Below are 17,683 nucleotides of genomic sequence, written 5' to 3'. Positions count from 1 at the left end.
ATGTTTGTTGTCTGTTACCAGGGTAATAAATTGATCTATAAAGGACACAAAACGATAGGACCATTTTATTTAAGACCTATTACAAAATGGCTTTATTATTCTTGTTATAATTTATCCAAGTGTAACTTAAATCTGATAACCTGCTACAGCTAGATAACTCACATATATGCTGGTAATAAAGCAGGGTTGCTACCTGGTCAGTACCCCACTGGTGCCAGTATATTATGTTTTTTTAATGGCTTCATGCATGGTCATTGCTTCTCCGTAGTGAACATAAGATGCATCACTCTTTCAAGGAAAAGGAAGCACTGTTGTGTCAGCACAGATAGCCAGCACATAGCAAGCTGAGAGGAACAGACTGTCAGGAAAAATAACCAGCGAGTGTCCCTGACAGGTCATTGTGTGCACTGCTGTGTGCTGTACGTACCTTACAGTACTTTCAGCCATCTACTCTAATTGTGCCTCTTATTCCCCAACCTCTCCCATGAAATACAATGGGTATGTATTTCTCCTGACTACAGCTACCATGTGGCAGCATCACTCATACCGAGATAACTTCTCAGCTTCCTTCTTAATCAGGATTCACCCATGAGAGAATGGGATCTTGGAAAAAGTGACTGTTTGGTCTCTGTTATGGGAAGTAATGGGAATCCTGCAGTTTTCTATGCAGGGAGGTCCTATAGCAGGCACACTCTGGAGTTGTAGAGGATGCCTCTCTTATTGAGGTGGAGCTGTAGTTGTCTATTATGTAGGATCTATGACTGTCTGTTACGGTTCTGTGTATAAGATAATATATAACATAATATTTTTTAAATGACAGAACCTCTAGTCTGCAGAACACTGCAGCGAGGTCCATAGGCCCAGTGGGCGGCTGTATGTCTGAATTTAATGTGAACAGGGTGCAACAAACACTGGCTGAGGTGCGGCGCGGTACTCACTGTGAACAGAGTGCAACAAACACAGGCAGTGGTGTGGTACTCAATGTGAACAGGGTGCAACTAAACCCTTCCAGTTAAACTCACTGTCCAGGTGCACCAGTACTGCTGAAAACAACAAGGCTGCCAAGGGTTAACTCACCCCAGGTCAGCAACAAACATGCTCCTGCAACAGCTAGGAGTCACCACGGAAGTTTGACAGTCTAAACAGGCTATCTCAGAGTCCAAACCTGCTGCAGCTCCACAGGCTGGAACAGTGTCTACCGCTCCTAGCCCTGGTGTAGAACTAGAGCTGACAGTTCAGGGTTTACAGGACCTAACTAATAGCACCCAGGTAGAAGCAGAGGTAACCCCACACAGAGGCCTAGTCTGACGACCTGCCTGCAATGCTGGAGCCTGTCCCTGTACTACTGTCATAACCAACTTCCGTGGACTTTCAGTCAATCTTAATCAAAATTCAAAGTGTGAGCGCCAGCCGGGCGTCGACTCACACTATTTAAAGGGAAGACCCCGCTCAATAGGGGCGGTGGTCATGACCTCACCACTCACGCTCAGTAGGGGAGAAATGACACTTAGCTTGTGAGCGGCTCCAACAGTCTGAGCATGCTCAGTAGGGTGAAAGCTGGACTTAGACTGACCCGCAGGTGGCGCTGTGCGCCGGGAGAGCAACCTGCGGGACCCAATCCTAACACTGTCACAGTCATAGGGGTAGCTTGGTCCATAGATGTCATAATTAGCAGTCTATGACTTCCATTGTATCCGTGGGAACTTGCATTGTTATGGGGGCCTATGGCTGTTATTAATGTGGGGGAGCCCATTTTGTAATTTTTGTGAGGTGGTCGTAAATGGTTGTCAATATTATAGGGGTGTCTGTTACTGCTTCAGACAATATATATTATATATGTATATGTACATACAAATGTAGCAATTTTTAAGATTACAGATGGCATGATAAAGGCAAAATGCCTCTACCTAATAGTTCAATGTGATCAGATTGCTGATCTACTTTCAATGTAACTCTGGTCACATAGCTAATGCAGGGACTCCTATGTATCTTTTAATCTTTAGGTGTCCCTGCGCTAGCTTATTCTGGCATATAGACCTCTATAATCAGACATAATTGTTAACGACTACTAATATCTGTGTCACATCTCCAGACCCCCTGATCCCCTGTGGCTGTATGCTACCACTGGCTACCATTCACTTACCCATAGCTATTTGTGTTGCTGCTGACACTTTCACATTACTAAGGTTGCATTTGTGTATGAGAGCTAGAAAGGAGTTAGATAGTGTCTTAGGTGCCCTTAGAGTGTAATATACAACTTTATAAAACAATTTTTCACTTTCTGTTCAGAACAAACCTGAACTTTTGGTTCAAAGTGATAAACCTGAACAGAATCTTGAAATGTCGGCCTTCTAAGGGTTTTGCTATCATGTTGTATTATTGTGTTGAATTGGTTTAATGAGATATTGAAGTCATTAACCAAATTAGAGTAGATATGGGTTGATACTTCTGTACACTTTTAAGACATGCACCTGGCAAACTTAATTAACACTGATTAGGATTAATTATTATTTCTGTAATGAGTTATAACCCTGTATATCAAACGGGCAATGAACTGATGTTTTATTCGTAGCATACGGATATGTAAAAGTATATGTTTATTTCATTCTGGCTTGTGCTGCAATATGTTATGTATTCCCACCACACCGCAGAGAATATATTTGAAATGAGTGGCAGGATTCCATTCCCAGAAGATCACTAAAACTCCAGAATGAAGGTCAGGGAGGCGTTCAGTTAAATATAAATCTGTTCTGGTCTACAGGGAAAGGAGAATTATGGCCATATTTTGTGCAAAGTGTCTATCTTAGCTCATTATAGAGTAATTGCTGCAAACTAAAATTTTACCAGCCAAGTGACAAACTCCATGCTTGCTTTATAATATACAGGATGTAAATGCATTTAAGGGAATTTTTGGATTTATGTAAATCAGCCTAAAGAGAAACTGACCATACCCTGATAAGGCTGGAATCACACATTCAGCTTTTCGGGCAAATTTTGATGCAGTTTTTGTTAGTTATTGATGTAGTTATTTGAGCAAAACATAAGAATAAATCCAAGAAGAAGTATAAGTATGTAAATAAAGGACTAATGCATCTATTGTATGCACTATTCCCTAGTATATTTAGCTAAAAAAAAAAGTACATTGCAAACTGCCACAAAAATGTCAAGGACTGATTTATTATCCTTGTTGCTTAGTTCCTGTCTATGTTTGCATTATTTTGTTTACATACTTTGCATCATATTTATCTGCTTTCGCCAAAACTAAAGGGTTTATGAGTCGCTTGGCTCTTTTGGTCTTTTTATGACAATGAGTGTGTTTTTGCCAGATCCAACTTCTACACAAATTTCTTAATATATAAAGGTTCTGAGCAAATATTTGGTGCAACATATAGTGAGACCATTAAGTCAAACATAAAAAGTCACACACAACACAATATTGTAATGGCTATAATTCATCTTTATATAAACCATAAAGGGATAAAATTCATATAGATAAACGCAGCATTTTGGCCACTGTAAAAAAAAACTCTGCATTTTACAATACCTGAAGTTGGATGGGATTGTGACTAATCCCTTCCAGACATTGCAGAAAAAAAATGCTTGTATTTTTGTAAATTGCAGCATGTCAATTATATCTAAGGAAACACTGTCATTTTCCGTCCAAGTATAATAGGAACAGAGGAAAACTCTGCAGACTTTCTGTAAAAAACACTACATCTCCACTACATTTTTTGCTCTCTCTCGCTGCGTGGGTCCTTAGCCTAAAATGAGGAAAAAGGGAAAAACATCCCAGGTATGGTGGTAGTCCTGAGTCAATATATTAATCATCCTAAATATCCATAAGTGCAACATAAATTCTTTTGTTGAGTGAAGCTTCTCGCAAATACTGTATAAGTGTCATAAAACACACAAGTATAATTGTATAAAGAGCACAAAGACCCCAATGAGGACCATAAACCAAAATAACAGGGAACTAAGAGGAGAAAGTATACAGCCCACAGCACACCACGTGGTCTGGGATGTTTGTGTTCTTTGTAAATATGGATATTATATCCCTAGGTTCAGTAGTGTGGTGTAAGTGGTGATGTGCCAAATTTATATGTCCAATATTATTATTTATTTATTTATTATTAATTCCATGGTGCTTTACATTTGGGGGTTACATACAGTACACAAAATATACAAAGCAGATATAATACTAACAATGACCGACTGGCACAGTGGGATAGAGGGTCCTGCCCATAAGGGCTTACAGTCTATGATACAATCTGTGATACAATTTACAATACAATCTACAACAATAATACATCTAACAAAATCAAATTGGCACAGCAAACAGTAAGCACAAAGGACAGAAATTGATTTTCAAACAATTTTGATGACATGTTTTATTATTTTACTTTTGTACCATGCGTTTACAAGTCATATAAAGACACCTATGGGAAAAACACAAAAAAATATCCATACTTAGAGCATGGTGGCTTAAATAAACTATAAAAAACAAAACACAAGAATACCAAAAACAATACTTGTAGACTTTTCCATATTTTATTGTAGAATGAAAAGGCCACACTGTTTCTCTCCCAAAAGCACTGTTATGCTAAGGCACCATTTTGGTGAAATGCATCACATTTTTTTCTGTACCATCTTTCAGTGTTTTTTTCACAGAGTTGTTCTCTGCGGACTTTCTGCCTGTGCTATTCTGCCTGTTCTATAAGGAAAATGGCAGCATTTCCACAAGTATGATTGACATGCTGCAAGTTTTAAAACCATGGGTGGGTCTCCCAAGTAGTGAGAAGCAGCAAAAATAAATGCTGCGGAAATGCAGCGTTTTTTTTATGGAAAGTTGGTACAGTTTTCCTTTGCGGATTTTCTACCCTTATTATAGCTATACGGAAAACGACAGTGTTTCCATACGCGTAATTAACATGCTTTTCCACCACAGATTTTTTTCTGCAATGTATGGATGGGATTTGCCAGAATCACATCCACTTTGCAGGTAATATAAAATGAAGAAATTTTTTGCCAAGGCGTTTCCACAGTGACAATAAAGCTGTGTTCTCATTACGTGGGGCTTCAGCTTTAAAAACACTGCAAATGTTGCAAATTGCTCTGTGTGAATCTTGTCTTTATCAAAAGGTAAAATAGGACATGTAAATGTACTCTAACAGACATGTGCTGCCTACATTCAACATGGACAGCACATGGATCCATTTGATGTTATGTTTCCATTTATCAAAATATTGAAAAATAAAAGTTCGTCCATGTTTTATGTTCATGAACAACATATGACCATAAATACAATTGATCAATTTGCTGTTAGTGAAAACCAGAAGAGTAGATAAGCCTTAGATCACAAGCAGAACATGATCAGGACTGGCTCACGTGAATGATCCTGATAAATTATAGGACCTGCAATGCTGAAGTAGTGAAATAATTAGCTTTAGGTCTTGCTGTTGTTTATTTTACTATTTAACCCTCTTTCACACATATTGGCAATATTATTCATCAGATAATATTACTTATTTTTGGATGGCATTAACTGTTGTTTACTTTTTTTTCCAGCAAACAAAGAAAGTGGCTTCTTTTCCCAGTTTTGTGGATGGTAAGTACTTTTCTCTTATTTGGTATTGAGTTTATTATATATTATACCAAGACTTGTATTAACAATTGTACTAAAAGTAACATTAAAAAAGTAGATGAATTGTGTTTTTTAGGTTGGGTCCCATGTGGCGTTTTACTGCCCCTGCAAAGTGGATGGGATTTGATAGAAACCATTCTATTGTTTTCGGTTTTTTGTTTTATATAAATGGTAAACTCATACAGAAAACTATGATGATGAAAAAAAAAGAAAACTATGAAGACACACACATAGAATTAAATACTGAATAAAAACCAGAATATGATTTCTATTTTAGATCTTTTAGTAGACCCTTTTGTTTTGATGATCACTTTGCACACTTGGTATTCTCTCAGATTTATCAGATAGCGACTTAGAATGGTTTTTAATTAACATGAATGCCAAGCGAAGCGTTGTGGAAATTCATGCCTCCATAATGTTTTTTTAGACCATGAGTTTTGTTGTCGGATTTCTATACAGTTCTGTACAGTGTTTAGACTTATTCGGCTACTGTTCTAATTGACACCATGGCAGGAATTACTTAATTAAGCAAAGAGAAATGACAGTCCACCATTACTTTTAAGGCCTGGTCAATCAATCCGGAAAAGGTCATGAACTTTGAAGGTAACCCCAAGTGCAGTAATGAAAACATCCAACTCTATGATAAAACTGGCTCTTATGAGGACTGCCCTAGTAAAGGAAGTCCAAGAGGTGCCTCTGCTGAAGACTTTTTTTTAATATACTGGACATTCAATTTATTATATTTGTTTCTTGTAGGATAAATTCACATAGAAAGCTAACAATAATGGTGGTTTCTGAAGGATGAATAATAAGAAGGTATAGACTCTTGCCCTTGGGATTATAGAAACTGTGGGTGATGTGTATTGAATGTGGAAGTAATTATCACTCATTGTCTCCTACAAGCATTGAAGTGATAATCTTCAGAAGCTCTTGGAGAAGTCACTTGCAAGCTCAAGTAACTAAAAGACTTAATTAAGCAGAAAACCTTGGGTGTCACTTTGTGTGAATTCCTAGGGTCATGCTGTAATTATGTGTTTATTTCAATGTGTTAAAGCTTTCCTAGTTCTATGTCGGTGTAACAGCTAGAGTCATTTATGACGGGATGGCCTGTTTTATTTGAGTAACATCTGTCACTGTTTCTTATATAATCTGTGCAAAAAAAGGGACAGGGGAAGTTTATGTGCTGACAAAGTTTTGGTGGTCCACAGGGGAAATATATGCACTCGCCTTCATACACAACAACACAACACTGTATTTGCTTGGTATATACAGTACAATCCTTTGTGTCAGTTGTGTTAGGAAAGAGCCTTTTCCCTAATCTCCTAGGTAAGTAAAAGAAGTACAAAAGAGGTCCCCTTATCGGCGCTGCATGGGAATGAAGTGTCTCAGACTATAAACCAATGTGTTACTTGTATAGCTGAGAAAAGATCTTGTTGAGGTCTGAACTGCATTGTAAAGAATCAACTACATTTGCTTCTAATAGGAAGTCTATGACACTTTCCTCCAATGCTGTGCCAAGAAATAATCTTTTTTTTTACATATGGGTGGATGTCCTTGAGTTGAATTTCAAGAGAACGTGGGTCATACAGCAAAGGTATTGAGCCTAAACACAAGATTTGGAATGGCCAAGTCATAGTCCTGACCTTAATTCAATGAAAGTGTTGTGGATGAATTTTAAGTGAGTAGTTCATGGAAGCCAACCCAGAAAAATAAATTGGAAGTTGTTTTGTACGAAGGAATGGGCAGAACTAATAAAAAAATTACCAGAAATATTTTTACTGTAGATGTAGCTATTGTTGCTCAAGAGAGGTCACACCAGATACTGAAAGCAAAGGTTCATATACTTTGGCCACACAGATATTGGATATCAGATCTTTTTCTTGCCCGAGTCTAATATTTTTGACTCATTTGTTTGTGTTATGAACCAAATGCAGTACAAGACAGATAGTCCCAGAAAGCCAGACACCCCCGCACACTATGATAAACAGCGCTGAGCGTCTGAACCGAGCTGAAACTAGAGGTTTTCTCAAGAGGTTCTGATGGTGGAGATGGACTTGGAGGCTTCCTTTGGCCAGAACCGCAGAAGCCCCAAGTGTCCAGGACGCACAGCACACAAGTCCCACCAGGTCCAGAAATCTAAAACCCCTACCTGACCATGTGCAGTGGCTGATGGAAAACCAGAAGCAGAGGAGGATGCAGTAGCAAGCAGTCTCCAGGAGGTGGCAGAAGTTCAATATAGCATAGTCGTTTAGTCCAAGTCAGCAACAGGAGGTAGCGCAGTACAAAGGGATGAGACGAGAGAGAAGTCAGCAGGCCTAGTCGATATCAGGAGGTCACGCAGTACAAAATCGGAGGTCAAGGAGAAGTAGTCTAGGAGTCAAGTGGTGGTCACAACAGGAGGGAATGGTGATACAGAATCAGCAGATATATAACGTAGTGAAGAAACTGGAGCAGGAAGTGAAAACAACAAATGGTACCAGGAACGCAGAGTAGGAGTGAACACCTAGAGGATCTGAATAACCATCAAGCAGAAGCGGCAAAAGTAACAAGATATAGGCTCGGAAGTGAAGCAGTTAACCCCTTGAGAAGCGGGTGCACCGCCGGAACATACGTGGACGGGATCAGCACCTTATTGCTCAATTGCTGAGGTGTTGGCTCCTGTCTTAACAGTTTGATTTGGTTCTCTTTGTCTATTTAAGGACATATAAGAAAAACTGATGACGTTTTAGATCCTCTGTAAAAAGTGAATCCAGCAAAGTCGAAGTGGAAAGTAAAAAATCTCATTCTTTATTGCTTACATCTTCTTATAAAAGTAGTAGTACATACGTTATAGGACTGGTGCATCAGACTGACGCGTTTCGGATAACATCCTTCTTCAAAGTCTAAACTGATGTCGTTTTAAGTCAAATTTATGCAGAAATATAAAAAATTCTGAAAGGTTCATAAACTTTCAATTTCCAGTTTTAGTTCAATAATGAGTCATTCAGAGGTTAGCCATCAAGTGGTTTTAGTCACATTTTGAGTGCAAATCTACTTCTAGCATGAAGAGTGCAAATATTTTCCACAAAAGAAAAAAAAATTCAGTAAATATATTCATGTAAACACAAAAATATGCACATTCAAATTCATAGGGAATATGGTACATTACTAGAAATGTATATTCATCTGTGCATGTAGAAAAGAAAAAATGACAGCACTCTGGATAAATTCAACAGCTAGTGACGTTTAATCCAAGACAGGCCATCCATGCATGTAGATATACAGTAGTGATCAAACAAAATAGCAGTCCAAAATCATGAATCTGATAAATCAGTGTTTTTGGTAGAAGTGATATTTTCACATAGCAAATAGTTTACTTGCAGATGTTTAAGAGTAGTAGGAAAAAAAAAACAAAACAGAGCCAACAATACGCACATACATTCTGTTCATTCTGAATCATTCATTGAAAGGGGTTTATTCACAGTAATAGCAGTAAGCAGTAAGCTACATTCACATGACAGAGTAAATCTGTTGGCGGCAGGCATTATTTTTCTTAAAGGGATCCTATCATTAGAATCCCTTTTTTTTTATAACTAACACGTAGGAATAGCCTTAAGAAAGGCTACCCTTCTCCTACCTTTAGATGTCTTCTCTGAGCCGCTGTTCGGTAGATATTCCGTTTTCCATATTTATGCAAATGAGTTCTCTTGCAGCACTGGGGGTGGGCCCCAGCACTCAAACAGCACTGGGGGCGTCCCCAATGCTGCGAGAGAAATCTCCAGTGCCGCCTCCATCTTTTTCAGGAATCGGCCTCTAAGCATCGTCTTCTGGCCTGGCTTTCAATCTTATATGCATGCACAGTCGGCTCTGCCAGCGGGCAGCACCTGCGCGCGGCCATTTTTATGTGGCTGCTTACGCAATCTCCTGTGGTAAGCCAACAGTGCATGCCTGCGGCCATTTTCTTGTGACACTTACCTCAGCTTACTGTGTAAGCAGCAACAAGAAAATGGCCATTTACCCAAGTTTACTGTGTAAGCGGGCACAGGAAAATTGCCATGGGCAAGTGCATCTTACATATCTTATCTTATTTTATCTTAAAGCAACCTATTTTCTATCTGGAAATGTTCAGAAACCTTTACAATTTCTTAAATATTCATCCATAGTAAACTAGTTAAAAAAAAAGAAAAAGTTAAAGCTCCAGTCTCTGTATCTTTGTCAGTGAGATTGCACACTAAGAGTAGAGCTGAAATGACTTAAGAGTGCAGAAGTGGCCACTGGCACAGCAAGCATGGAGAGAGGAAATATTTATTTTCATAAATCAGCCAGACAAGTGAACTACTCACCATTTCTGGCTGGATTACATTTCAAGAAGACCTTTCACCACCTCTGTCAAATTTATGTGCAAACTTCAATAGGTGCCATTGCACTAATTCCGGCACAGTTGGATTCTTTTCTTTCACCTTCACCATTTCCAACCAGTCAGTACTATTAGTTTCAGCATACCATATGCTGGATGGTCCTGGATTGTCTGCTCCAGCCCAGGACTGTTCACCTGACAGTAGACAGAGCATATTTAGAATGTTAAAATCAAAGAAATCATTGCTTGGGACAGTGAGACAATCAGGACGCAAAGAGTTGGAGTTGGTGGTGAAAGTTGCTCTTTATCCCAATGGGTGCTTAACAACTGATGATCTGAGGTTTTACAAAATACAGACTATAATGAGGTCCGTGTGCTTTCCACGCGCTGTCCGCATGAGTCATGCAGACATGAAAGTAGATTGTGAAATACTTTTCTGTCTGCATGTTCCGTGCGGACACCGTGCAGAAATCACATAGACCCCATTATAGTCTATGGGGTCCATGTGCTTTCATAAGCTCTCCGCTTGCCAAGGCATTTGGGATTCCATTCGAGGGGGTCCCCACGCAGACTCCCCGAATGGATTATCGAACCCAGATGTGAACCAGACCTCAGTGTCCACTATTTCAGTACCTTAAGAGCATATGAAATATAATTGCAGTTCATATTGAGTGTGTCCAAAATCTGCAATGTTGCTTTTGCTCTCATTCTAGAAGTTATCCTTGTAAATCTTGAGTATGATAAATTCTGTGAACGTCTCCATTTCTGAACACATTCATGTGGCTATAGATTTTCATGTCAAATGTTTGAAAAACTAATGAAATGCGGCATATAACAAGAAAGAGCAATTCATCTCGACTGGGCTCATCCAATAGAACATAAATGACAATGCGTGCCTGACTTTGTGAGCAGATTATTACAGCAGCGCTTATTTCCTCATTCCGCTCACTTTGTTTAAAAATCATTAACATTTCTTTTCCATCCTGATGAAATAATCATTTTTGCACCGGCAATAATTTCTTAACATGGATACCTTAACTTGCATATTATCAAAGGGCATCTGAAATATAAAAACTTAAGCGATGTGCCTGGTCATAAATTATATATTTTGCATTTGCAGCTGAACTTCAAGGCTGAATATCTGATGAAAGTTTTATATTAAATGGTGTGGATTCAGATGTATATTTCAACTACTTTAAGATTGTAATGCCAGCTTCTATTTTTTAAAGCTGCAGTAACTGAGCATAATGTATTATTTTCAAAGCTTAGGCTGAGACCCCATGTGGCGTAAATGCTGCAGAAACACAGTGGAAAAAAACGCTGCAATTTATAGTAACTGCAAAGTGAATTAGAATTTGGTTACTCTCATCCACACATTGCAGAAAATAGTTATGGAAAAGCAGCATTTAATTATAGCTGTAGAATTGTAAGCGTTTCCTATATATTTAATAGGGGAGGAAAAAAAATGAAAATTTTTTTTATGAAAAACATAGGACAAAAGCAATGAGTTTTTGTTGAATTTTTTTATGCCGTGTTTTTTGTTTCACTATGCAGGCCAAATACTGTCTTTCATACACTAGTTACTATCCATATTTTTATTATCATACCTTATCTATTTAAAAGTAATACATTTTATATATTCTTATTTTATACATGCTGCATAATTCAGAATTTATTCCAAAATGTACATATTTCTTGTATGCATGTTGCATATTTCATAGTTTATTCTTTAGTACACACATTTTAACAAGACCAATTCCTATTCTGGATTTTAACTGGTCTACTTTAATACAGGCATAGAAATTTCTGTTAGACTTACATTGTTTTTCACTCTTTAGGCAGCTGTGAATGAATATTAGATGAAGTGTATTCAGAAATCTTATGCACATTTTTCTTTCCCTTTGCTTGCTTCTGTAAATATACATTTTCTTTCCCCATGCTTGCTGGGAAGATGATGGCATGTATAAATATGAATTCTGTTTAGATATCTGTAACCCCTCTCCCACCAAAAAAACGCCTGTAATCGGAAATACACCGCCGTTAATTTAATGTTTTGCATAAAAAAGATTTGCTGTAGGGGGCTCATTAGAATAAAAAAGGGGCAGAATCTCTCAGCTGAGTGCTGGGTTCCTTTGGCTGCAACCATCAAGCGGTCCACTTAAACTCTCTATTGTATGTATACATTGCTCATAGAAGAGTCTGACAGCCAACTGGGGCACAGTTAGGGTCCATTCACACGGAGTAACGTGCCGCATGATGTGGCATGTATACGGCATGTGAGACTTTGCGCGCCGTATACGCTCCCATTGATTTCAATGGGAGCCTGAATCATATACGCGGCGTTATTTTGCGGCCGCAAAATCAAGGCTGCAAAATAACGCGGTGTATATGATCCAGGCTCCCGTTGAAATCAATGGGAGCGTATACGGCGCGCAAAGTCTCACACGCCGTATACGTGCCACATCACGCGGCACGTTACTCTGGGTGAATGGACCCTTATACATTTAATTTTAGCGACTGGTGCAGTAACAAGGGGGGTGCACTTGTAATAATGGATAAAAAGAGATTAGGTAGAGGAAATCAAAAACAGCTCATGGACACCACCACTTACATACCAATACCCCTTCAATAGCACATGATATTTGTACCATATGGACACACTATTTGGAAAAAGGTTATCGACAATAAAACAAAAAATGCCTCACAATTAGGGTTGTGCAATCGGGATTGGGAAAGATCAGATCCCGATTGGCGATTGAGCAAATTTCACGAACGGGATCGGCTGGAAAATGATCGAAAATCGGATTTTAAAAACAATCCTGAAATTTCAAGATCGGCTCAACCCTACTGTATATATAATATACGATTAGGGTTGAGTGAGCGGGATCAGGAAAGATCGGATCCCGATCGTCGATCGAGCAAATTTCACGATCAGGATCGGCTGGAAAATGATCTAAAATTTTTAAAACTATCCTGCAATCTCAAAATCGACTCAACCCTATTCACAATCCATCATCTCATTTACTCAGTTTTCTATACTCTACCTAAACTCCATAAAAGACTCGATAAACATCTGAGACAGCCTACTGTGGCGAGTAGACATTCAATACCTTCCCATTTAGCTTTCATTGAAGAAAATCCTCACTCAATCTCCATTGCCAGCCACCAGTTTGTTGGTTACATCAGACATATGCACCTCGTATATATCTATTCAACACAGTAGGAGCCTATCAGCAGTATAGAGATTTCTCCCTCTGCACTGTATTTTAGGAGATGAATGACAGCCATGCCATGGCGTAATACATGTCACGTTGACCTGTCTAGTTTATTAAACGGTTAGTCACACTTTAAGAGGTTTTCCCAAGTACAGTATCCTGGGAGTATGGAATTGTTCTCTTATTGTAAGTTCAGCAGTAAGTGGAATAGACAATAGAATGAGATGATATACGGATGTAATCAGATGTATTGTACAAGCGAGGTCTCTTAAGTAACTGTACAGATGCCAAGCAGACCGGATACTCACCAGGAATAAGTAATCAGCTGTAAACTCCTTTTAGACCACTTTGTAGTCTGACATTTCAGTCATCTAGTAATAAAATGCACGAGCCATTTTTTTTTTTGCATGACACACGGCACTTATAAGAGAGAAAGTGGTTTAGTAGAAAATTGAGGTCTGTCATCTGTATGATAGTGGATGCAGGGGGTGCAAGCTGCTTTTGGCTTTGTGGCTGCACTCAAGCATATGTCTCTTGCATGTGACAACGAATGACCTTTCAGACTTAGATTAACAATAACCATTTGGTGCGCAAGGATGGCTCGAAATTATATTTCACTGCTAGCTAAGCCATGAATTTGTAAGAAAGGTGGTACATACATTTAGATATTATTCAAAGTATTTAGGTATTTTTGAGCATCAGAGTTGTAGCTCTTTTGGCGCAGTAGATGGAAGTTTCATATTCTCCACATTTATTCATTATGAATAAGGATGGATATACATGGATGTGTCAACACTTACTGTAACTGATCTCCAATTTCTAATGAAACCAAATGAATGTAATACCAAAACTTGCTACGGAAGCCGTAAAAGATACAATTTACACACCACTCTAGACACAAATAGGATAGTTAGCATATCCCTATATTGTAGCAGGAAATCATTCTGCTGTTAGAAAAGTTACTAAATTTATGATACACATATCCAGATATGTCCCAGCCAAGAGGACAGGTAAAGGGAGTATATATCTGTATTTATGTATTAAACAGACAGAGATCCACAGCACCTCTTGCAATACAATATATTAGCCTCTCTGGCATATAGACTCTGCGCAGGGTTGTGGCTATAAGGGGCAGATATAGTAATCACTACTCAGCCATGGAGCCAGAGGGGCTCCTACAATATACGAAAACATCAGTATTATAGATAGCACATGGTAATTGGGGTCTCTGATACAGATTTTGCATTGGGGTCCAGAAGCTGCACGTTACACCTCTGAACCTCTGACTCTGATCTTTCATGCTGACATGCCATTTTTCACATCACCAAGCACAAAATCGCAGGATAGTATACATCACACCATGGTTGAAATTCACTTCACATGGTAAATGTAAAAATCATTTCTGGTTTAAATCATAGTAAATGTTTAGATGCAGTTCACATATTATATCCACGTTTCATTCACATTAAAAGAAATACATCAGAAATCATAAGTATACAAGCTATCAGTCTTTATTTAACTCCTTCCTGACATCCACTGTACTATTACGGTAGATGTTGGGTGATTAACTATGCCGGCCGCTCAGGGTCCAGCGTCTGCCATAGCTGCCCGGTGTCTTCTGTTTTATACAGCAAACACTGTGCACTAATGCCCACGATCGGTGCCTGTGCCAATTGCGGGCATTAACCCCTCTGGCGCCTCGGTCAAAGCTGACCAAGGCACCATTCTCCTGACACCACATGGGCGCCACCATTTTCCCAGCAATCGCCAGCACCCGGAGCAAAAAGTGATCAAAGTAGTAGCAATTCACCAAAATGGTATAACTAAAAAGTACACCTGGTCCCGCAAAAAAACAAAAAAACAAAAAAAAAAACCAAAAACCACAATATGCATCCCCGTACATGGAAATATATTAAAAAAAATTATGGTTGTCAGAATATGGTGACTTTTAGAAAAAAACATTTTTTGGCACAGTTTTGGATTTTTGTTTAGGGGTAAATTGTAAATAAAACCATATAAAATAGGTACCCCCAGAATCGTACAGAAACATAGAATACAGGTGACATTTTATTTTGGCTGCAGATTGAACGCTGTCGAAACAAACCTTCTAAGAAGGTTGCACAAAGTTGAAGTTTCTTCAAATCCACCCCATATATATATATTACATATACTGTATCATTATTTATATAATATACAGAATATAGACATATATATGTAGTCTTTATTTCTATTTTTCATTATTTATACTCATCAAGTATTAGGTTTCTGCTAATTTCCGACTAAGAATCTAAAACTTCTACAGCGTGTACTAGAACATGCAGAATATCTAAAGATTGACTTTATTATTTTAACTAATATATATTCTTTATATACTATATACAGCTTCTAAGTATTTCTTCACTGGTCAACATTGTTTATCATACAGAGACAGTGATAGTGAGATATCCATTTGTTATTCAGGATGGAGTAGCAATTTCCAGAAGAAGTGTTTATTCATATATATGTACAGTTCTTTCATGGTTGACAACCCATCACTAATTTGCAAGTAATGCCAGGTATTTAGGCTAATTGCTTATTAATATATTTAATTTAATGTATATTGGATTTCCCTCTTGAATACAGATATTCTAATTGTATATTAAGCAACCATGCTACAGATTCTGACCAATATAGTATATACTGTATTATAGCATACCTCCCAACCGTCCCGATTTCCGCGGGACAGTCACGATTTGGGTGACATGTCCCGCGGTCCCGGTTGGAGGGAGATATGTCCCGATTTCAACTCAGATCTGTGTCCAGAGGACGCAGATCTGAGTTGAACACATATGCGGCTGAAGCAAGGAGCTGACACAGGTCAGCTCCTCGCTTCGCCGCTGCCCGCCTCTCTCCCTGACACATGCGGCTGAAGCTGCTCGCGTGCTCGCTTCGCCGCTGCGTCTCTCTCTCGCTGACACATGCGGCTGAAGCGAGGAGCTGACCTGTGTCAGCTCCTCGCTTCGCTGCTGCCGCCGGCTCCTGGCTTGTAGACGCGATGTACAAGCCAGGAGCCGGCGGCAGCGGCGAAGCGAGGAGCTGACACAGGTCAGCTCCTCGCTTCAGCCGCATGTGTCAGCGAGAGAGAGACGCAGCGGCGAAGCGAGCACGCGAGCAGCTTCAGCCGCATGCGTCAGTGAGAGAGGCGGGCAGAGAGTGGCGAGGGAGCGGAGGAGAAGATAAGTTTAATGTGGAGGTGGAACGTGAATCTGGGGGCAGATGAAGGAGAGGACGGCATGACACTGGGGGCAGAGATGGAGAGGACGGCATGACACTGGGGGCAGAGATGGAGAGGACGGCATGACACTGAGGGCAGAGATGGAGAGGACATGAATCTGGGGGCAGAGATGTGGGGACATGAATCTGGGGGCAGATATGGAGGGACATGAATCTGGGGGCAGAGATGGAGAGGACATGAATCTGAGGGCAGAGATGGGGGACATGAATCTGGGGGCAGAGATGGGGGACATGAATCTGGGGGCAGAGATGGAGGGACATGAATTTGGGGGCAGAGATGGAGGGACATGAATCTGGGGGCAGAGATGTGGGACATGAATCTGGGGCAGAGATGGAGAGGACATGAATCTGGGGGCAGAGATGGAGGGACATGAATCTGGGGGCAGAGATGTGGGGACATGAATCTGGGGGCAGAGATGGAGAGGACATGAATCTGAGAGCAGAGATGGGGGACATGAATCTGGGGGCAGAGATGGAGTGGACATGAAACTGGGGGCAGAGATGGGGGACATGAATCTGGGGGCAGAGATGGAGAGGACATGAATCTGAGGGCAGAGATGGGGGACATGAATCTGGGGGCAGAGATGGGGGACATGAATCTGGGGGCAGAGATGGAGGGACATGAATCTGAGGGCAGAGATGTGGGACATGAATCTGGGGGCAGAGATGTGGGGACATGAATCTGGGGGCAGAGATGGAGAGGACATGAATCTGGGGCAGAGATGGGGGGACATGAATCTGGGGGCAGAGATGGAAGAGGGACATGAAACTGGGGGCAGATGAAGGGTGTATATGAAACTGGGGGAGAGATAGAGGGGGGACATATAATTTACGGGTGACTGTAGGAGGATTATACTGTGTGCGGGCACATGTAAAATCAACGAGTGGGCGGAGTCAACACAAAAGTGGGCGGGGCTAAATTTGCCGCGGCGCGCGTCCCTCTTTCGGTTCTTCAAAAGTTGGGAGGTATGTTATAGTATATATATTACAGTATTTTTTGTGTCCTATATAGTTTTAATTGTATGGCATTTATGAGAGTGAATGTTATTGTGAAAGTGCTAGCAATGCAGTAAACAAGAAACAAACGGCACTTAATATATGGCATTTTCAGTGTACAAACACTGATAGCGGCATTATTTATACAGCTGGTGTGCATATAAATAAATATGCATTGTTTTCTTGGGAAGAATTGTTGAAGACAGATAAAGACATTGGATG

The 17,683-nt window shown here is 39.9% G+C and overlaps 1 protein-coding gene across 3 annotated transcripts in view; it reads left to right on the top strand.

Moving 5' to 3' along the window:
• APBA2 (amyloid beta precursor protein binding family A member 2) overlaps positions 1 to 17,683 on the top strand; it is a 302,921-nt gene that overhangs the window by 176,355 nt on the left and 108,883 nt on the right. For all 3 annotated transcript variants that reach the window (XM_075273589.1, XM_075273587.1, XM_075273588.1), the window contains one exon: positions 5,566 to 5,605. In XM_075273589.1, the coding sequence (XP_075129690.1) occupies positions 5,566 to 5,605 (40 nt within the window). The remainder of the gene's footprint in view (positions 1 to 5,565; positions 5,606 to 17,683) is intronic.

This window comes from Leptodactylus fuscus, chromosome 5 (assembly GCF_031893055.1).
Source record: "Leptodactylus fuscus isolate aLepFus1 chromosome 5, aLepFus1.hap2, whole genome shotgun sequence".
Classification (NCBI taxonomy): Eukaryota; Metazoa; Chordata; class Amphibia; order Anura; family Leptodactylidae; genus Leptodactylus; species Leptodactylus fuscus.
Note: the sequence above shows the minus strand (reverse complement) of the source record. Positions and strands in the feature narration are given on the sequence as shown.